General features: G+C 45.4%; 1 protein-coding gene across 4 annotated transcripts; it reads left to right on the top strand.

The window, feature by feature from the left end:
- On the top strand, positions 1-20577 carry CCDC191 (coiled-coil domain containing 191). 4 transcript variants are annotated; one of them, XM_063419892.1, is made up of 16 exons: positions 1-131; positions 2191-2332; positions 4615-4743; positions 5278-5456; positions 5968-6191; positions 6967-7114; positions 8939-9129; positions 9863-10109; positions 11415-11863; positions 12355-12449; positions 14042-14124; positions 15155-15256; positions 16290-16433; positions 17506-17658; positions 18044-18198; positions 19700-20577. In XM_063419892.1, exons 1-16 carry the CDS (start codon positions 33-35, stop codon positions 19830-19832), a joined length of 2673 nt encoding a protein of 890 aa, XP_063275962.1. In that variant the 5' UTR covers positions 1-32; the 3' UTR covers positions 19833-20577. The 4 variants fall into 4 exon arrangements, with proteins under 4 accessions (XP_063275962.1, XP_063275964.1, XP_063275965.1 ...); XM_063419894.1 differs by lacking the exon at positions 1-131 and having other exon boundaries at positions 2194-2332; positions 4615-4726; XM_063419895.1 differs by lacking the exon at positions 1-131 and having other exon boundaries at positions 2200-2332; positions 4620-4726.
- The last annotated feature ends 1620 nt before the right edge of the window (positions 20578-22197 follow it).

The raw sequence follows: 22197 nt of genomic DNA, 5'->3' as shown, positions 1-22197 counted from the left end.
CGCCGGCGGGCGGGCACCGCCCTTCCGTTGCCATGGCCGGGAGCGGCGGGCGGCGGGCGGCGGTGCCCGGCGCGGCCATGGCCCTCCCCGGGCAGCGGCCGGGGCTGCGCCGCGGGCAGCGCCTCCCGCAGGTAACGGGGCGCGGCGGCGGAGCGCGGCCCGCTCCCCTCTGCGGCGCGGGGGGCGCCGGGGGCGGGACGCGTCCCTGGGATCCCGCTTCCTTGGGATCGCGGGCACCTCGCACGGCAGGGTCAGGATAGCGATGAGGTTTCCCAGGGCTGTGCTGTTTGCCGGCGGGTGGGAAGTCCGCGCCGCACTCGAGCGAACGGCGCCAAAGTTTGCCTTGTGAAACTCGGGCTCAGGAAGAGGCACGGGAGGTGGGGACGCTGTGGTTTTCCTTAGTCCCTGCCGAGGTTTGGATCGGGTAGCTTGGAACAATGGGCCAAGGCGGAATAACTCGCGCATTGACGTTCAGGATCAGGTTAGACGGGACTCTGGGTAACTTGAGATGGTTGAAGATCATAGAATCATTAAGGTTGGAAAAGACCTCTAAGATCATGAAGTCCAAACATTAATCCAGCACCACCGTGTTCACCACTAAACCATGTCCCCAAGTGCTACATCCACAGTTGTTGGAACATTTCCAGGGATGGATACCCCCTCTTTCCTGGGCAGCCTGTTCCAATGCCTGGTCTCCCTTTCAGTGGAGAGATTTTGCTAATATCCAATCTAAATATCCCATAGCAAAACTTGAAGCTATTCCCCCTTACCCTGTCCCTTTTTTCCTGGGAGGAGAGACAAACCCCCACCTGGCTACATCCTCCTTTCAGGTGGTTGTACAGAGTGACAACTTCACCCCTGAGCCTCCATTGCTCCACACTAAACAATCCCAGTTCCCTCAGCTGCTCCTCTAGACCCTAGAGCAGCTTTGACCTTCTCTCAATACATACCTCAGTATCTTTCTTGAATTTGGGGACCCAAAAGTGGACACAGGACTCGAGGCAGCCTCAGCAGGGCTGAGTACAGAGGGACAGTCAGTGACCTTGGTGCTCCTGCTGGCCACACTGCTGCTGACCCAGGCCAGGATGTCATTGGCCTTTGTGGCCGCCTGGGCACACTGCTGGCTCGTGTTCAGCTGCTGTCAGCCAGAACCCCCTGGTCCTTTTCTGCCAGGCAGCGTTCCAGCCACTCTGCCCCCAGCCTGGAGTGCTGCCTGGGCTTGTTCTGACCCAAGTGCAGGACCTGGCACTTTGCCTCATTGAACCCCATTCAGCTGGCCTCAGCCCATGAATCCAGTCTGTCCAGACCCCTCTGCAGAGCCTTCCTGCCCTCAAGTAGCAACACTCCTATCCGACTTGGTGTTATCAAAGATGTCCCTGCTCATGGCAGGGAGGCTGGGCTAGATGACCTATAAAGGTCTCTTCCAATCCAAACTCTATGAAGAATAAGGTGTTGCTGTGCATAAAACTCAACACACAAAACTTGCTGTTGAGGAGTGCTGCAGCTTTTTGGGCAAGTAATACAAGAGATTTACCCCAAAGCACTGTGTCCTGCACCTACAACCACCTGACATCAAAGAAAATGAATTCTAGTGTGAGGTTCCCCTTGTTTTGCTTCCTTGGGCACACCCAGTGCTCCCAGCTTCAGCCTGCTTCTTGTGGCTGGTAGGAGTGTATCTGCTTCCTCCAGCGGCATCCTGGGCCTGTGGCAGCAGCACAGAGGGAAGGGGTTCAGCAATCTGGACTGTCTGGGGCACAGGCGTTACTTGTGAAAACACAGTGACACATCAGGACCATTAATATTTCAGAGAGATGAATATGGGACAGGAAGTCTCAGCCTGGCTGTGACAAAAAGCTGATAACAAATTTCATAGTTGCTGGTTGCTGGGCACTAGCTCAGCAAGTCTCCATCCAGCACCTGGAGGCTGGGTGTTTCCATTCTTTCTGTGTTCTCCAGTCTCTGTGTTTGGCACTAGTTGCCAAATGAGTTTTTATTGCCTAATGACTTCTAAGTCCAGTTTATGCAGTCAAGCAGTTGTAGAAATGCATTTCAAAAGAAATCAATTCCTTATAACAGCCATGCTGTTTTGTGTTACATTCCCACTGATGTTTGCTCTCCAAAGGAGAAATGTGGATATAGGAAGTGTAAAAATGAATATCCTTAGAAATGTGTTTCTTTCTTTAATTTAAGAGAGTGGACCGAGCCTCTGAGTATGCTGTCTCTGAAGCTTTTTCCCTTCAAAAGTCAGGATGTCCACAGAGGCCTTGGGGTCCTTTGACAAGCTGGGAAACTGCAGAACGACTGCAAGTTCAACGTGAGGCCTGTGAGGAAGGTGAGGTAAAATTCTGCTTGCCACAAGGTGCCTAAAATGAACTGTTCTTGATCCAGCTTTGTGGTTCTGACCTGAACAGTCTCTTGCAAAGCTTGAGTTTATAGTAAGATGTCTTTTGTCTAATGGAGAAAGGCATAAGAAGGATCAGTTGCTGGAGTTCAAGGCAGATCTTAAATGGCATGTTTGAGAGAAGGGTAATCTCTCTGTCTCCTGGAGATACCAGGTAAAGACAAGGGAAAAAACTGTCCTTGAAGATACACTACGTGGTCAAAACCAAGTTAGTGTGCTATAGGAAACCAGGGGAAATTACCTGACATAATTCTGATAGCAGATTAGTTGTGAAAATGGAGTTGCTCTGTGTAAATTTCACATCTGTGAATAACTATGTGGTTTTGTTTTGATTCCCATGTAAGATTTTCCTCACTAATTACCTAACTAAATATTTCTTTTGTAAAGCCTGCAGCCAAAAGTGCTTGCTGAAGTTTGAAAGTAAAGCTGTGGTAGATTTAAAAAACAGAAAGGAGGGAAATTATCACCCATCAGTGCTAGAATATGTCTGCAGTGTAAAAAGCTGATAGGATTTTAGAAACTGAGTTAACCATTCTTTTAAGAATCAAAAGTCAGCATTACAGAACAAGATGACGACACATCTTAAGATCATCCACTTCAATCCAGGAAGTCAGCTTTTTCACTTGTAATCATCAAGGGTTCAACTAACAGCACGGAATACACTTACCTGCTTACAGTGCACTGTCTGAATGCATTATACAGCCAATGGCTCCAAAGGAGCTGTCTTTGCTGGTGAAAAGCCTTGTCTTTTCCTTTGGTGGGAAGGTTGCTTGCATTCCTCGTGTTTATTATTTTTGTTTGCCCTTCTCTGCTAGGATTTTCCTTTTTATAGCTACCAATCCCTCAGAATTGTTCCTATCTCAACTGAATTTTTTTCACCTGGAATCCATTATTACAATAGTTAATGGTAGTAACTACACAAAGCCCACTTTGTAAAGGAAGGTATCAATAAGGGAAGTGCCAGAAGACTTTTACTCTAGTTATGAGAAGATCACAAATCCCAGTCAAAAATGTCACACTTCCCCAAGTGGCACGTTGTTTTACGCTCGTCTTTCTGTTGTCAGATGTATTTCCCTGTTCCTGTTCTGGCTGGAGAGATTATGAAAGAGAATAAAAGTGATTTGAAAGACAATGAACATTAGATTTATGTTTTCTTCAAAAAACGCCCTGTTTTCAAAGAAAGTTTGAAAAAGGCTTTATTGCCTTAGAAGTACCAGGGAGCATCTTCACTTGTGTTAGGAGCAGCTATTAGGAGCAGCTGCTTGCTCCTGTCCATTGCCTGTGTGTCTTACACTGTGTAATGACTCCCACTGGAGTGGCTGCTGAGATCCCAGCTCTTTGTCCATCCTCACTGCACGGATGGCTGAGGATGGCTCCACTTCTCGTGGGGCTGCTCCTGATGCCTTGCAGTTTACAGCCCTGTGTCCAGCTTCAGGAGCAGCTTGGCCACCCATGCAGCAAGGCCAGCTGCTTTGTTGAGGCAGCAAACACATGAGCTGACCTTGCTTTTGAGAAGAAACTCTGAAAAAAGAATTTTTTCGTTTTTCCACAGAAGAATGGAGATGGCAACAGTCCAGTGAAGGACTTCATACCCAGTTGTTCATTAGGCATTTGAGCTCACTGAAGAGTACCACATTCATCATGGGTGCATTTCTGTAGCTGCAGTCTTAACCCTGAGTGCCAGGTGAAGCTTGCCACCTGACAGATTTGTAGTTAGACTCACCACTTGTTTCTGTGGTATTTGCAAAGGGTTAACCTGTACACATGAAGCAAAAGTTTGTCCAAAAAGTGGTTCTTTTGAATTTAGCAGATGACAGCCTTGGCTGCACATGTGAAAACCATCTAAGTGTCTGCAAGTGCAGAGGTAAAACATATGAAAGCTATCTAAATTATGAATTACCTCATGTGAATTCCATCTCCTTGATAAATGCAAGAAAGTGATGCAAATGTCTGCAGAATCGTATAAAAATGAGGTGGAGAAGAATTAATTTCTGATATACATGACAGGGGGAAAGTTTGCCACCTTCTCTTCCTGTTCTTTTACAGATCAAGAAGGTAAGAACAAAATTATTAGCTTTATTCCACTTTCTGTTACAGATCCGGTTTCAGCCATTCCTAGCATGTGATATAACTATCCCAGACTATTGCTAGTTTATACTTAGCCATATACTTTTTTAAGCAAGTGAAGTCATCAGTCTCTTTCTTCATGGTAGCCCAGGAGCTGCTCAGTAACTGGATGAAGTCCAAACTGCAACTGGAGCTGAGCGATGGAGAAGAGGTCGTTGACTCTGTCCTTCAGGAAGAGCCTTCTGCAGCCCCTCCAAAGTATGAGCACTTTGATGGTGAGAGCACTGCAAAGTCCTGGTTTCCTCTCTGAGGCTGTGCTGGGGAAGGAGGTCAGGCCTTATGGTTTGTCAGACTGAAAGGGGACACGTGTTTTGAGGTGAGGACAGCGGACTCAGTAGAAACAAGATTATATGTGATTATTTTTGTCCCCCAGATCTTACAGCATTTGCTGTAGGGCTGCATAAAGGCACCTCATAAACATTCAATGTCTCCCTTTGTAAAAAGAGAATTTGTTTTTTTTCTTTTGTGAACAGGTATTTTTGAGGCCTGTCAAGTTTATACAGCCGTCTGAGATGCTCAGAGGCAAGACAGTAAAAAATGGAAACATTGTTAGTGCTCTAGGGTGTTCAATGGGAGACTGATTAAGGCTCTGGGGATAAATGGAGTGCAGTCAGTGTGTCCACGTTCATCAGAAATGCATTCACAGTCTGGGGAAGTGATCCCTTTAATTACATTAGGCTTTGTGATCTGAGACAGAAGGGTTTATTCATTTCAGACTAGCCTGAGATAATCCGAATTTCTCATTTCAGACTTGTGCAGCTATCTGGAATGTGAAATGGAAAGTTCCTCTGTCCAGAAATACCTCCAGCATCTTTTGCAGAGTGAAGCTGTGAACTGTGGGATAGCAAAACACCTCAGACTTGAAGAGATCAAGGAAAAAAAACAACCTGCAGATCCACGAATAATCATGGAGCTCAGACACAAGCAGGTGAGCAGGCACAGCAGCTCAGGTAAAAGGAATAAGGTGGAGGATTATAGGATTAGAATAAATGCTCAGTGATACCTCCCCAGTATTCTCTCACAGCCTGCAATAATCTCTGACTTGGAAGCAACTACCCAAAGATACTCTTCCACATTTCAGCTGAAACTTTACTGCATTTCCATGGGCACATCAGTCATTCAGCAGTTTGCACAGTCAGCTTTCACTAAAACTGTTGAGGTTTTCCCCGTTTTTCTGAGGACTGACAAGAAGAGCTGCCACAGCAGTCAGTTCTGAGTTTGCTCCCATTAAGGAGTATTGATTTAATTTCACTCTCACATGGAGTGTTTTGCTGGTCAAGAGCACAGTCTCTCCAGTCAGTGCCTGCTACAGATAGGGCTTCTTGCTTCATGTGAAAGGTGGATTGTGACCCACCAGTCACACTGGCAGTGTACAGTGAACTTCAAATTCTTCAGCCTTTGGTGTTTGCTTTGACTTTTGCCAATTTTCTCTTGCCCAGGTGAAAGAAAACCGAATGAGGTATCAGAAGGCTTTAGAGCTTCAGAGACAAGAAGAGTCCCTGAAGAAAGCAATTCTGTCTGAGGCCAGGCTCCGAGCACAGGAGGAGGACAGAAGGAAGGCCCTGCAGGCTAAGAAGGAGGAGGAGGAGATCCAGAGGGAAATAGTGAAGCTGCGAAAGGAAATGGCTGAAAAGAAGCACACTGTGGCAAAAGTTTGGAGAATGTAAGGAGGGTGTGGAGGGAGTGGAGAGATGAAAGCCATTTAAAAGGTCCTTTTGCTAAATATAAGAGCAGTGGTGATCCCAAACAAAACAGCTGTTACTGACTTTGAACTCTCCCAAAACCTTTTATTCCTCTGTTACTAACACCAGTGGCAGAGTCTCATGAGTGGGAAGGTGGGCTAAGAACAGTGTTATCCTCCCCTCAGCCATTATGTGCACTGAATCACTAAGCAGCAGGGTGTTTGCACCGCTGTGCATTCTCTCCATCAGCTCTGTGGTTACATCCAGCCTTGTTAGCATCTAATGCCACGTGAAAGCCAGTACACAGAAAAAAATAAAAGAAAAAAGGTCTGTGTTGGAAGTCTAGCACTTGCAATTCTTTCCCTACTATGAGAGAATGAAGAGCATTCTCGGCTGAGAATTCTGCAGACATCATTTTTTTTCTTCTACTGAGCTTGTCTTGTCACAGAGATGTCACTTTCAGGAATGCCATTTATTACTTAGGCAGGCCTGAGATCGTAAATCTTCTTATACAAGTGTTTTAATGAAATATACTGAAATAATTTACTATTTCCTTCTGCCTTCTGTGTTTAGGAAATGCACCAGACTGGTTAATCTTTGGGCTCCCAAACCATTACAGAGGTGGTTTTTAAGAAGGCCGAGTTAAAATCAGCAAGTTTGTAAGCTGTAGAGGTGGTTCTCTTGCAATTGGCCAAAAAGAGAAGGTATTAGATTGTATATCATGATATTAGATCTGTGTGTTTGTTCACTTTGCAGGGAGGGGAAGAGACAAGAAAAAACTCAGAAGCTGTCAATGCAGGAGGTGTCTGCTGTGTCACCACCCTTGCTGCTGAAGAGAGAAGAGCAAGGAGAGGAGAAACAGAGAAAGGCTCAGGAGCTGCTGCACAGGATCAGTAAGCAGAGAGTGAGCATCACCTTTCTTTATCTGAGACGCTGAGCTACCTGCCCTTGGCTACCATTTGCAAACCTGAAGTAAAAAGTCCTGCTTATGCAGATTTTTTTTACTTTTTTGAAGACCTCCTGATATCAGGAAAGTAGGAAAGCAGGGCCAAAAGTGTCTTGTAAGACTGGGAGCAAGAAATCCTGAGGTGCCAACCCCACTGGGCCTGTGCCTAAAATGTATCCAGTGGAATATTTCACTTAAAATTGTTGAAAAGACATGGCTCACAAGACAGATGAGACCATAAAGGCTTCTGCAATCAAAAAGTAAGGAGATGTACAGGAGGAAGTGGAATGAGATTTGTTTTCCCTCAAGGAAGGAAATAAAAGGGGAAAGTGGCACACCAAGGCCTGAGAAGCCCCTATTGTATGCATGGGAAGGCATTTTAAAGATTGCCTTGCACACTCTAGTTCAGGAACAGGGAGAGGAAAGAGAAATGCTGCAGCCTGGATGAATTTTGATCTGTGGCTCTGAGAGTTGATGCACGCCAGTAGGATATTCTGTGTTACTGCAACAGCTCTTTCAACACAAACAAACTTTAATAATTCCTAGTAGGAATCTTTTTGTTTCACCTTCGTTATTCTGGTACCATGGTCAGCTCTGGCTTAAATGTGTATCAAATACAGTATTTGATACTGTATATCAAATACTAGCAACTAAAGAGTGATCTTTTAGTACTGAATAATTTTATATGGGCAGTGTCAGCAAAGGAAATAAATTTCCTGAGTGCAGGTATGAATGCCATCCATCACAGAATGTTTTTAATTAATAGAGCAGTCCTCATCATTGATGTCTATATAGCTACATCTAGGGCTTTTTTCAGCGGAAGAATCCTGTAGGTTTGATGGTGATTCTCCTCACAGCTCAATCCATCTGTCCATCTGCTGGATTTGGGCTTGGCTGCTGTTTAGCAGTACACAACCTGTCTCCAGCACAGTCTAAGCGGTGAAGATAAGCCTGAATGAAACCACAGAACAATTCAGGACTGGCATAATGTGAGAAGATACAGCTTGGCTGAGCTAAGCAATAGTGACATTTTGATTACTTTCCTAAAGCAGAAAGAAACAGCTAATGCATTGACTTTTTGTAAGATTCCATTTGAAGATTTCAGTGAGAGAGGAACGCAATTAACACAAGGCACTATGACAAAAGGGGAACAGCAGAGTCCTGTAAGTTGACCCACTTGGAGGATCAAAATGAACAGTGTCTGCAGTGACAGGGCTAGAATTATGGGGTAGATTAGATAGCAAATTGCTGCTCTGTACAATGTAATTTACTCCCAAAGGCAGCGAGTCTAATTACACAATAGGGGAAAGGTTTGGCTTCCTGCTGAAATGAGGATGAGCTGAGGCCATGTCATAAATTCACTCTAGGAAGTGTCTTGATTTTTGTCTAAGTTAATTTTTTTTAAAGCAGCAGTTATTCACAGATGTGTTCTTACCTGTAGCATCTTAGACATTTTCTTGATTTGAAAATATTTTCTCTGTCTCTAGAAATTGTATGTTCCTCACCCATTTCATTCCTTTACACTTGGTGAACTAAGTTCATTTCACTCCAAAGCATAGAGTCCCTTGATATGATGTCTCTTGCTAGACCCTTTCTGCGTTTTGTAGACCTGCACATGCTCTGCAATACTTTTTTTTTTAATCCTCAAGATAATTGTTGAAAATGAGGATTCTAGAAAGAATCTCAAAAAGGAAGGCCAAAACAGGCAAAGGGTAGAGAGGATCAGTATTTGTGTGACAGGCTGTATCTTGCTCATTGGTTTTCTGAAACTCTCCCCTGCAGTGCTTGCAACGACATTTCTCTGCTTGGCTGAAAGTCATTCTGGAGCACAGAATAAAAATGGGAAAAGCCAGAGCCCTTGCTGACTGGAGATGCCAGCTGAAGGCCCTGCGAGCTTGGAGAAACTATACTTGGGCTCAGAAAGTAGAGCAGCAGACACAACAATTGGAAATTCATCTCCAAGATCAAAACAGGTAGTGCCCCTTTACTGTGGAATTCCTCCTGCTACAGCCGTACTTGGGCAGAGCAGCGATCAGGGGCTGTAAGAGGAGCTTGTCAGTTATCCAGCAGGAGGGAAACAGCAGCTTTTTGAGAAAATTGCTCCACTGCCTGCAGTCTGCCAGAGGCGTTGTGGCACAGATGAAAAGGAGGACAGATGTAAACGAGAGCTTTAGCACTTTCCAACAAGCCTGTGTCTCAGTCTCTGTAAGTATCTTTCCTAGAAAACTCACCCTGGCACGCTTTGGGCTCCAGAGGATATGAGTTGCCAAATTTATTCCTGATAAATATATTTGCTGTTTCAGTAGAAGTACAGCAGAGATGATTTTGTCCAGTGCCTTTCATTAAGGAGGCTGTTGGATGAATTCCCTATCATCCAGAGAAAATGCTTCCCTTCGCAGGTGTCTGGCAGGCTGCAGTGGTGAGACGCTGTCACTTCCCCAGGTGCAGCTGGCCAGGGAACACGATACCTCTTCTGCAGCTGTCCTGCATCCCAGAGATGCCACATGAAATTGCAAAGTGTGACCTAGGGAAACTTAATACAGACTAGCAGGCATCCTTTCAACCCTCCCACTCCTCCTTGGAGGAGCTCTGTACAGCTTCAGAGAGCCTTCAGAGTTAAGCAACAAAAAGACTTGGGAATTGATGTGGCTTCGTGCCTGGGCAGAAGCCTCACTCCTGCCATAACACAAACACTTTCTCGTTCAGGAAAACCCAACTGGCTGAGGAGCACAACCAGCGATGCCTCTTGCGCCACTGCTTTCTGGCCTGGCAGCACTGGAGCCGAGAGGAGACGGAAAAGCGAGAGCTGCAGATAAGGAGGGAGCAGACAAAGAGAAAGATGCAACAGCTGCTGGAGGCTGTGTCACTGGGGAAAGGTGGGCATAGGCCACTGGAGGCTAACAAGCTTGGGACAGCAGAAGTAAACCCTCATCAAGATTTACAGCAAGACAAGGTAAATCCTTCTCATGTAGCTTTGCCTGTTGGCATAGCAGTACTCTTAGAAAGTACTTACTTTATGCAGTCTGAAGTAAAGAATACCTGGTCCCAGAGGAAAGCTGCTTTCCCAGGATGACCCCCAAATACCTCCCTGCAACTGTTCAGGAGAGAAGTCTAAAAATCAGAGGCAAACATGAAGGACAATGGATGAGTTTTAAAAATAACCTCTAGTGCTGCCAAAGAACAACCCTGCATGTACTCTGAGTCGCAGTGAGCATCCCACCCCCAGATCACTTTTACTGAGAGATTAGTTACATCTTTGATGCCAGCTTAGACTTAAAAAGAATAACTTGACTGCATGACAAGAGATATTTTTCATGCCAGTGCAGCTTTCCTGCTTTTAACTATGGGAGAAAAAAAGGTTGTCACTGGCTGTTTGAGGATAATGCACATCACAGGAAGGTAAAAGAGAAGCATCAGAGGTTGCTTCCTTAAATTGGCATTTGTCAGGTTGGATCTGTCTATAAAACCTGTACAATATCAGTGTCCTAATATCAGTATTAGAGCTCACACACACATGTTACAGGTCAAGCTTTCTGTCTGCTGAAGTGTAAGCAAAAGTTGATTTCTTTCAGTGCTTATACCATCCTAGCAGGCCCATATTTTTCTTCTGCTGCACTGGTAAAATTTGTGCTTAAGGAATGGGACTGAATTTAGGGTTTGACCTAGGAATCTGAAAGCACACCTTATAGCTGATGCCTCTTCAGAGAACTTGTCAGAAAGGTGCCTCATTCCCTGCTGTGCACCTGTTTTGTGGTAACATTTATCAAAGCTGGAAAAGAGGCATGAAGAAGCAGCACCTTGTAGACTTCTCTTCCATCTAAAAGGGAACTGTTCAGTAGATCAGCTGTGTAGATCACTTCAACAACTGTTTTTAATTTTATTCTCCATCTGAGTGCTGAGCAGGGACAACACAGTTCAAAAGGGAGTGTGCTAATCCCTGAGAAACGAGCTGTCCTAAAATGTGCTCCCTAACAGAACAGTCAGAATGTATTCCTGCCAAAGCTCTTGCCTAATCAGGATTTCTTCCTCCTCGTGAAATGGCACTCAGCTCCTTGAGAGTTCTTTTCTACAGCCTCCATTTTATGCATAATGGGGCCCCTCTGGCCTGACTGGATAAAGATTGCATAGCTGAGATTACCCTACTTCTTAGGCATCTCACTAGATTTGCATTTAAAAAAACACTATGCAGGAAGGGCAGAAGAGTGCTTGGTTTTAATCAATGCTAAATTTTCCTCATTTCTTTTTGTTTTTCTCCTAGCCAACTGAAACTTGCCTCATACAGAAAGAGCCTGATCAGACCAGAGACCAGACTTGTTGGGATGTTGTTCACACATCTCATTTCTGCAGAAACTCCAAATTTGCCTGGGAGATTACCATTAAGCATGCAGCTCTGAGTACCCAGGACCAGGCTATGAATCAAATAGCCACAGTTCTCCAGCATTTTCAGGCACCCAGTCCAAAGACATCTCCTGCTTATGGTAGTTGTTTTGAGGACCGTCACACTTTCCAGCAATGTGTGATTGAAGAGCAGAGGCAGCAGCTTCAGAAACAGCAAGAGCTGATCCTTAAACTGCAGGAAAATCAGAAGCTGAACAGTGATAAAGAAGAGGCAGCACAAGCTCTGGCTGTAACCCAGACATTTAACAATTCTGTTTCTCAAACCATTGAGGAAAAACAATCCAGATGCAAGAATACAACCCCTTTGAGGTATATGCCCTCAATAAAGCAGGGTCAGTTAGTAATGTCTCGTTCCCACTCAAGTTGAGCCAGAATTTGCCAGGCACATTTCAGCCATGCTAGTGCTATCTGCTGTTCCTCTCAGCTATGACTTAGCCTCAAAGGAAGTGTCAGACTGGCCACAGTTCTCTCTCCTTCTCCCTCCCTGCACTGGCTCAACATCAGGTGTTCCAAGCAGGATCTACTTAGAAACAGCAACACCAGTGTCCCCCATAGTAGCAGCTGGGATCTATTTAGTTATGAAAAAAGAGACCATCATCGTCTGTATTTCAGACCATGCAGGAGCCCTGGAACTCAGTTCCTGTGCAGGGATGCATCAGCATTTGCATTTGAAGCAGAAGAAAGGTGTGTCAGGGATAATGCAGCACAATGGAGAACAGAAGCTACAAGGCCATAGGTGGTAGGTGTGAGACACAGTCTGACTACATTTACTGAAAAATTTCCTTACTCTTCTTTCATAGCCCACCTGATTCTCTCGGGCCAGAAAACACAAGGGCAGCAGTGCAAGGCAGGAGGCCCTCCAGCCGGCTGACCTCACCTCATCCCATACTGAAAGGTATTGTTCTAGATTGCAAACACCATTCCAGGCCACTTTTTCTCAACAGCTTGTATGGAAATGTCTGTCTTTGCCTCAGCTTTGCTGGTTGATGATATTGTGCAAGTAAAATTCTGCACTTTCTTTCCCAGTCTGACGAGTGCTGTGAGAGGAAAGGGTGAGCTGTTTTCCTGTGTGAGTCAGGCATGTGTAAAACCTGGGACGCTGCACACCCCTCATGTCCACACTGAGTACACTGCTGTGGCAGTTACTCCTAACACCTCTGGTTGTCTCTGCTATGACAAGACTCAGAGAAGTTGTACAGGTGATTTTTGCCATCAGTCTCATTCCCTTCATTATGCATCCAAGTAACACTTAAACTAGCCAGTTATTTTCATCCAACTTTGACAGAGGTGTTGAGATTTCAGAGGGACTTAAGTGCCTAGCCAAGGTTTTGTGAGACAACAATAGCCAGGCTGGGGAAGGAACTCCAGATCCCTGCATTTTGTAAGGTATCTCCCCTTCTCTGGCCACACTGGAACACAATAAACGTGCAACATTGCCTTTTGATCAGTAAACTAGGATCAGGGTTCTGTTACATCTCTAGGTCAAGTTCTTCTGTATCAGTGCAGGATAGTGACAGTGTGCATGAAAGGTTGCCTGGAATATGATCATTGTGATGTTTCAATAGTTTTGGGATCAGCAGACCCTTTTGGCCATGACAGTTAGGCATTAATAGTTGTCTTTCACTACCTGTGTTCAGCTCCAATGCTACCTAGTCCAAGCCATCATTCACCCTGATTTGCCTGAACACTGTACACCTTAGAGACAGCAAGCATATTTTTCAGAGCATTCAAGTACTTGTGTTTAGAGATCCCCCCAAAAAATTCAGTGATGTAATTATCACTGAATGGTTTTCCCTTGGCAGAGAATCCTGGGACAGTTGAGAGGAGAGGAGAATCTGAGGAAATGTACTGTGGTCAAAACACTTCAATGCCTCTCAGTTATTGGTTGCTTCAGGCTGTGCTTTGTTTGCAACTGCAGAGGAAGCAAGCACAGGTCCCCAACCCCTCTGCATGTTCTGTGTGTAACACCTTGCTGATGGCCAGCAAGATCACTCCATTGCAATTTATCTTCCAGAAGAAGCATTAAGCAGTAATTTCTTACTAGTGGGACCAAGTACCTGTATGTCACTGTGACAATGATGCTGTCATGGAATTGCTTTTAAAGAAGCAGTTGGAGCTTACTGGAGACCTCAGAGCAATTGCTGCTAAATCATGTGCCCTGAGCCTTGGCCCTCAGTCAGGAAAGGCAGGGAGGGACAAACCCTCTGAATACAGCTTCATTTATAACTGAGCCTTATGGTTGTGACTGTCAGCCAAGGAGGGTAGAGTGAATGTAATTGCCATGGTCCTGAGTCACCTCACAAATGTTTATAGGTTCCTTTTTCATGACACTGCCGGCTGCAAGGGGCAGTAGGAAGCAAGTCCCTTTGTGCTGGCATTGCCAAGGAAGAGGGAGCCTGGCATAGAGTGGTGCATCCTTGTTCACCAAACTTCAGCCATTACACCATAGCTGGTTTCCACTAAGCCTTATGTCCTTTGTTTCTGTAGGGATGGAGGAGAGAGCGATTCTGCGGGCACAACAGAAGAAGAAAATAGAAGAAGCCAAACAACGAAAAGCAGAGGAAAAATTGGTAAGGGAAGCGGAAAATGAAATAAAGTGTCTTTCACATGATTCCAGTTACAAGAAAAACTGATTTTACCCCAGAGTCAGGGAGAAAAGGCCCTTTATCTAAAGCAGGAGTTTTATGACTTGTGAGAAAGCAAATGCTCATCACATACCAAATAAAGTAGTTACTGCTGCTTTTGCAGCACCAGCCCTGCTGTATCATAGGCAGACACCTCATCTTGAAGTTGCAGTTCTAGAAGCAGTCTCCCTTACTACCCCCAACACTTTTTTCACACCTACCACATGACTGAAGCTTGTCTTTGCTGAGAATGGTAAGGGTGGAAGTACACAGAGAGATGGACTTGATGGGACCTGGCAGTGGTGGGGTTCCCCTCCCTGCCTTTCTTCTCTGGTCACATGCAGCTTGAGGATATACAGTCTCACCTAATAAAAATCCACAACTTCCTAGCAAATCTCTGCTGAAGAGGGAATATACTGACTGTTTGCATAGTTAATACACAAATTCTGTGATACACATGCAACAGAGGAGCCTTCTTCAAGTCAGGGTATTAAACTCTTAAAACATTTCCAGTAAATTTGATTAGAAAGTGTGATCTTCAATGTCTGGGGAAGGAAATGTTTGGGTACCTGTAATGCTGCATGTGGAAATGAAACTTGAGAGCAGTGCCTAGGGATTCAGAACTGACTTCAGTAGTCAAGTTCTCAATAAATTACTTGGTGTACGGTTTACATTTTTTCAGAGGAAGAGTGGACAAATACTATAACTTTGGGCAAAGAAAGATATACATGTACACACATAGAAAAATAGATAGATAGAGATATGTATATGGGTAGTAAAAAGGACAGTCCCTCCTCCCCGTCCCTTCCTTCAAGTTCACTCTTGAGCACAGATCATGCCCAGTATGTGAAAACTTCACCTGCTGAGTTTTCAGGTGCTGGTCAATATTAAGGGGAATACTAGGAAAGTTTAGAAATCTGTGTTCATAGAAAAAGTCACATGAAACAAATTGAATTTCACCTTTCTCCATTTCAAGGCCCAGTTGAAGGCTGAAGAGGAAGCACGACAGAGGAAGGAAGCTGAGGAAAAGAAAGCACAGCAGGAAAAGCGCCGGGAGGAGAGAAGGCAGCAGAAGCTGGTAACCAAATGCCTCACCTGTTTCTTCCACTTTAGGAGGGATAGGGAAGAAGATCCATTACCCACTGGTACTCAGTCAGCAGCCAGAGTGATGGGAACTGAAGGTCTTCATTGGTAGAGCAGAGTTCCACAGCACAGCACTCACAATACAGACTCACAATCTGCGTCCTTGCTGGCAGTGTTAGGGGAAGGGCTGTGTCCCAAACATGCTATGAAGTATATGCTGTCTGTCTCCTCAGCAGCACTAGAGGTCCCAGCTGCTGGACATTGTCTGCTGAGATACAGCCACATAAGCCCCTCACAGTGGCAGCATGTTCAGTCTACTCTCAGATTCCTGCCGCTCTTGTCGCTCCTCCAATGTACACAGTGATACCAGTCACAAACACATGATTCACAAGTAAACAAGCCTGACAGTTACATCAAGGGCACCTTTTCCTCTTGGAGCTAACCTAGGAATAGCTGCACTTCATTATTGTTACTTGGAAATGAGTTGTCCTAATAACCCAAATAACACATTTAAAATCCTACAGGAATTCAACCTACAACTACTGTTCTACTTGGATTGAGTGTCTTAGAACGTTTGACATTCATCCTCGAGTTATCAGTCAAAAGTTGTGTTATGCAGTTACAAAATACCCACATCACTCCCCTGCTGTTTAGGCTAGATGAAGTGGTAGGGTCCATGCATAAACTCAGAATCGGTTTTGGACATGTTTTGGACATCAAAGAAGGTTCCTGATACATCAGCACTTGTGGTAGCCACAGGTGTCATGTCTGTTACAGTAACTCCAAACTGTAGTGCTGATACACAGGCTAAGGGAGTCCAGGAATACAATCATCTCCCAGAAGACAGTTTGCTTTAAGGACACAGGTTCTGCTGCATGGGGTCATGTCTAGTCTGCAGTGCTAAAGGTGAGGCAGATCCCTATTTCCTGTCAGGTCAGAACCTCCAGCTCCAATATGATAATCTATTGTCATTACCAAATATCCTCTTCATCCTGAGAGAATTAAAACTACTGCTTTTTATATTGCAGAAAGAACTGGAGAAGCAGAGGAGGCTGGAGAAAGAGCAGCAGCTCCAGAAAAAGGCTAGAGATCACTATGAGAAGGTCCTTCTCAAAAAGCTGGGAATAGTGCCATGGAAAAGGCTGAGGGAGCAAGCCAAGGAAAACCTAATGGTAAGTGCTGAGGGTAAAGGAAATGACTGCTGCCATAGGAGGAAGGGAAAAACTAGATGCAGCACTTAGCAGAAGCCTTAATAGGCTTTTAGGCCAGGTAGAGGTGGAAAACGCAAAAACTCTTCCTGCATACCCTGGCTTTATGTTAGTTCTTTAAATCAGCCCATCTGACAATAATCATGAAAAGCCATTAAAAACCCACAGGGATGGCATCCTCATTTATAGCTGATTAAACAGGATTAAACAGAAAAAAAATATTAAAGTTAGATGACATGTGCCTGCCAGCTCTCTACTCCACAGCAATGCTTATCAGTGAGATACTGCCAAGCAACTTCAGCTGCAGGAGTTAACCCCAGCCTATCATCAGGACTTTCACTCACTCTGAAGTTGCTGGTACAGAGTTGGCCACTGCTAGTGGCAGGACACTACAGGTGATAATCCAACAATCTATTCTATCCTGGCCCTATCCTCAGTGCAGAACAGCGAGTGGCAGCTTCCGAGACCTCGATGCAGGAATATTGCTAATGAAACATTTCCACACGTGACTGAGTCAGCATCCCTTATCAGGGAGAGACTGATAACACTCAGCCGTATCCTGAAGATCCAGCCAGAGCCCACGGCTAAATTGGAAAGCTTCCATTTAAGTCACTGCAACTGGAGCTATTCACAGTACTTCACCAAATGCACGCAGGCCTCCAGCTGGGAAGAGGGAGATGGATACAAGCTGTTCCATATGTCCACCCCGCTGGTCAGCATTATGGACAGGCTTGGACTAAGCTGTTACAAGACATGTCTCTACCCCATTCACCATCTGTTAAACTGAGCATCTCATTCAAAAGGGGTTTCTCTAGAAGTGATGCAGCAGTGGCCGGGTAGAGAGACTGGTCTTGTTCCTTGTGCTGTACCCCTCTTTGTGGGGTCCTATAAGTTATTCCAGCTGTCAGAAATCTGGATTTGAGCAGCCCCAAAAAGCTGAGATGATTTTCTAGTGCACCAAATTTTCTGTGGCTTTATACTTAGGTACTGTCACCAGTTCAGGTAACCAGCTGCTGTCTCTGCTGTCTTCATTCAGGTGGCACAAAGGCACCACAGCTTGGGCCTGCAGAGGAAATGCCTGATGACTTGGCTGCAGGATGCCCAGCAGAGTCTCAGGGAGAAGATGTCTCAAGCTGAGGACTTCTATTCCCATATGTTACTGAGACGGGGCTTCAGGAACTGGCTAAAGGTTGGCCTGCACCACAGTGGAGAAATGATACCGAGAGAGCTGGCTGCTGCCGCGCCTTCCCCTCACCACAGTGCCAGTTCACCCACCAGCAGTACAACCTTTGTAGAGTTATGCTATCCCCATTCCAACAACATTATTCCCTTTTCCAGAGACCTTCTCTCAGCTTCTTACTCTGCATCACTCTCTTCCACACAGAATTCTCTTACACGGTGCTCCTTCACTGTCCAGTCTCTCATCCTACTCCCTGCTGGTTTTCCTCCACTCCTGTGCCCACTACCCTTCACTGCCACAGTCACCACTGTTTTATTTATTAGGCCAGAGGTTAGGAGTATGTAGTGGTAGAAGAAAAACAAGCCATTCTCACCTGTTTCTTTGTCCTCCCCAGTACAAGGATTATCTCTCTGCTCAGGAGGAGAGAGCAAGTACCTTCCACACAGTCTGCCTTGTGAGGAAGTGCTTCTGGGCATGGTTTGATCATACCACGGAGGAAAAAAGGGCCTTACAGGAGAGGCTGAGGATTGCTACTGAACACAGTAACAAGTAAGTGTTCTAGCAGTTCTAGCACTTACTCTAGTTCCCTTACTGGTTCTTTTTACTTTAGTTTAATATACCCTGTAGATTATTTTAGGTACTACTTTTGACAGGTCAGCTGCTCCCCAGGAACACATGAAACAAGTTCTATACTGCTGGTATTTTGCTTCTATCATGTGCGCAGAGAGCATCAGCAGAGGTTTATGCTAAGTTTCCATGTAGCCTGGAAAAGAAAGTGTAATGGCACCCTTCACAGGACTTCTAAATCTGAAAAAAAAGAATACAGTGAAAGCCTAAGTAAGGATAAGAAGCTGAAACTTCCTAAGCTGATTAGCAGATCTGGCCATGCAGCTTCTGCTAAAAGCTGCCTTAGGAAAATCTTTAAGTACAATTATAGCAAGCCAAATGATTGTGTAGGAATTACATAGTACTTTTTTGTCCATAGCAAATGATTTAGTTCACAAATCCAATGTTCATCAACTAGAAATCCTACTTTAGGAGTCTTTACATTTATGCCATCATCAACCTGACTTGGCAGCAAAAACTAGAGCACTCAGTTCTACCAGTCATGGCTGGAACTGGACACACCCAGTCCACTCCTTGTCCCATAAAGTGCATTCTAGCAGGAAGAAAAAACTATTGTCAAAGTTCAGCAGAAGACAGAAGTCTGTTCACCTGCCTCATCATGGGAAGTGTGGTAGCTGCATGCAGTCATGAATAGACTGTGCCTGTGCACAGCCCCAACAGGATCTGCAGCACCATGGAGGAAGAATGAAACTAAATTCACCTCTTATGTGGTAGAACAAACCTGTTCTTGCTGTGTTGGTAAGGTCTGAATAGTGCATGGTTTAACATTAACAAGCCAGCAAACTGGAGGAACCAGGGCAAAGTCAAACCCAGGAAGAGACTGGATTTGTTCTACATACGACCTCCTATTAGAAGCATAATCACCTGATATTGTTCCTTATTTCTTTCTCCACTTGCAGTTCAGACCTTACCATAACAAACCCTTCTTTAGACAGGACTGTGGTTCCCTATTGCCCAGATGGGAACCCAGGGCAAGGGCACCTTTGATGGGGTGGTTAAAATCAGTTAAGAGCTGGAGCCTAGCTGCCTGCACTTCCAAGAGGTTGGTTTAGACCAAATGAGCTAGCATTTTTTCTAAAGAAACTTCCTTCAGAGGGCCTGTTTATTCTTCAAAAAAACCTCTTTCATCTTTAGAGTGCTAAGCAAACACCAGCTAATGAATCCTGTCAGAGAGAAGAGCAAAATTCTTGGTGGAGAGGAATAGAAAAGGGCAATATGTTATTTTTCCCCAGCATGATTGACTTACCAATGAAATGGTCTGCATGTAGATGCTTAACATGTGACAGCCCTGACTAATAGCAAAGGACAAATCCTCAAGATCTGAATTCCTCCTTTGAACAGAAGTTCTCTTTTGATTGCCTGTTATGTCATGTACACATCTGCATGTTGTCACTTTGTTCCTTGTGTCCCTAATTTCTTTCAGGAGACTTACACTGAACGCATTCATGGCATGGAGGCAGTACCCATCACTGATGAAGAAGGAAAGGGAAAGAGAAGAAAGAAGGAACCAGCTACGCAGGAGAGTAGCTGAAATTCTCCCCAACTTCCAAACATGACAGAAGAGAGTCAGAGATGGGAGGGAGACAACAAGCCCAGTTCTGTTCCGTGCTATCTCTCTGCTGACTGACACAAGCCCAGGGGGAAGGGACTTACCAAGTGCAGAGGGTCTTAGAGCCAAAGGGAGCTCCCTGTGGTCATTATTGTTGTAAACAAAGCATAGATGGAAACTTACCTGACAGTTTCAGGTTGCACTCCGTGGAGACATTCCTCTCAAGCCTCTGTAGGGGTGTCTTGGCTGGTAGCTATGAAGCCCAGATAACCAAAGCCTAGCACAGGGTGTGTTTGAGGCCAAGGCCATTTCCAGATGCGGAGCTGCAGCAATGACATGAATCTTCTTCCATCCAGGGAAGCACAGAACTGAACTGCACCTCTTTTTGTCTAAGCAGTAACCCGGTGCTTTTTTGTTGGCAGTACTCTGTAGGGTGACAGCTTGTCCAGAGGGCAGACAGACCTGACTGTCAGCTGACCCCCAACCACTGCTGTGAACTTGGCCACCAGAGCGTTGTTTCTAGCTAACTGTGCCAGGAAAGTTTGGATGGGAGGAGGAAAGGGACGAGCTGTTCATGCAAACTGTATTTGGTAACGATTGAAATAGTATTATTCCATATGGAAAGTCTAAAACCTTTTGCAAGGGGCAGCCTTTTTTGCAGCACTGGCCAGTTCACAAGCACAGTGCTTTGATTTTGGTACTAAGCAGTGATCCCAAGTTTATGAGTCTAAATTGTCATTTAAACTTCCCAAGCTGTTCATTATTTCAGGGTGTATTGTGCAAGTCTGTCTGGGCTGTTTCACTTGATCCAGTACTTAGAGAAAAAAAAGATAAAACTCCAAGAAAAAGGAAGATTGCAGCTTACAGAAGCTAAAGCTGACATGATTAAAATAAGTTTCATACTACTATTTAACCTTAACCTGCAGCATAATGCAGACAGGGTAATGCCCTTCAGGTACACTATGTCTTAGCAACAACATGAGGCAGGAAGCTGGAATCACTTCCCTCTCACAGCCAGATAGGCAAAGCTCTCCAAAAGCATTTGGCAGTACAGGAAGTACTTGAGTAACACCAGAAACACAACAGTGTACTGTTACCGTGTAACAGATCATTAGTAAAACCCATATATGCACTGAAAGTTTCCAATAAACGCAAATCCAAAATGAATACAACTGAGCTGTTGGTGCAGATTGTGTCAAGCCAACTGAATGGCACTGGACAGAAGGCCAGAGGCAGGGACCTAGACCAGCACTCCATGCTGCAGACAAAGTGGCATAGGACAAGATGGGTGCCCATGCACATCAGCACGCTCTCCAGAGCTTTAGCATCGGGAATTTGTCCATGTGGACACAGGGATGTGGCCGGAAGAAGGACCTGCCCACAAAGCCAGGCTCTCAAGCAGGCTGTTGGTGCAGGTCTGGACAGCTGTCACTCCAGGTACCTCCCACAGCCATCCTCTGCAACCCCCCAACACTGCCCATCTCCCAGAGGCGCGGTGCAGCCCTGCCCAGCAGCAGGTCAGCCGAGCACGTTCTGCAGGCACAGGGAGCTGAAGGTGCCTGCGTGGAGTGTGGGCGAGCTCAGACCATCTGGCTGCATTAAGAGGCAGATTGTGAGAGGAAGCACAAGCTGGGAGAGCCTGGATAACTCGTGTTGCGGGGAAGGATTTTTGCAGAGGACTGAGCCAAACAGGCAGGGAGGAGCAGAGCTGGGGCTGAGCTCCCAAAGTAATGCCCCAGTGCAGCCAGCAGCCACACTTAGTGCTATCAGCAATCCACTTGCTCCTATGACATTCTCCCCCACTGGAAGTCTCTGCCATGTAATGACCAACAAGCTCCTGGAACTCCTGAACCAGCCCTTATACTCCCATTTTTCTGCTGGAATTTTCCTCCCTACTGTGGCTTGACAGTAAGCACAGCAAGGAAGGTCTCTGGCCCACACTCCACCTTGATTTACAGTGTAAGGACAATAGTAAGCCAGAGGACAAATGGTGAGAGAGAGAAAGCATCTCCTTCTAGAAAGAAGGCAGCATTCCAGCCAGTCAGAGACAGGACATACTGCAGCTGTACGGGAAGAACAGGAGCTTGTAGCAGTAGAGTGGCTGTGCCCACATGCAGCCTGGAATTGACCCTAGTAACAGGGTGCTTATGTATTGAATTTACATCTTGCACAGCTAAAAAGGCGCCCCAAGCCACTGGCTACTCACGGGTGTATCCAGTTTACTAAACTGCAGATTCTTTCCCCAGCAATGCACATTTTATCCTCAAAGCTCACAGCTCCCACTCATCTCAGTGCCCCTCACCATGCATGAAAATAACACTGCTTATGTGGAGCTTATTGCCTCCAAAGAACTTGAAGCACAGTCAGCACTT

Source organism: Prinia subflava, chromosome 28 (assembly GCF_021018805.1).
Source record: "Prinia subflava isolate CZ2003 ecotype Zambia chromosome 28, Cam_Psub_1.2, whole genome shotgun sequence".
In the NCBI taxonomy this organism is placed as follows: domain Eukaryota; kingdom Metazoa; phylum Chordata; class Aves; order Passeriformes; family Cisticolidae; genus Prinia; species Prinia subflava.
This window is presented reverse-complemented; position numbering and strand designations above follow the sequence as displayed.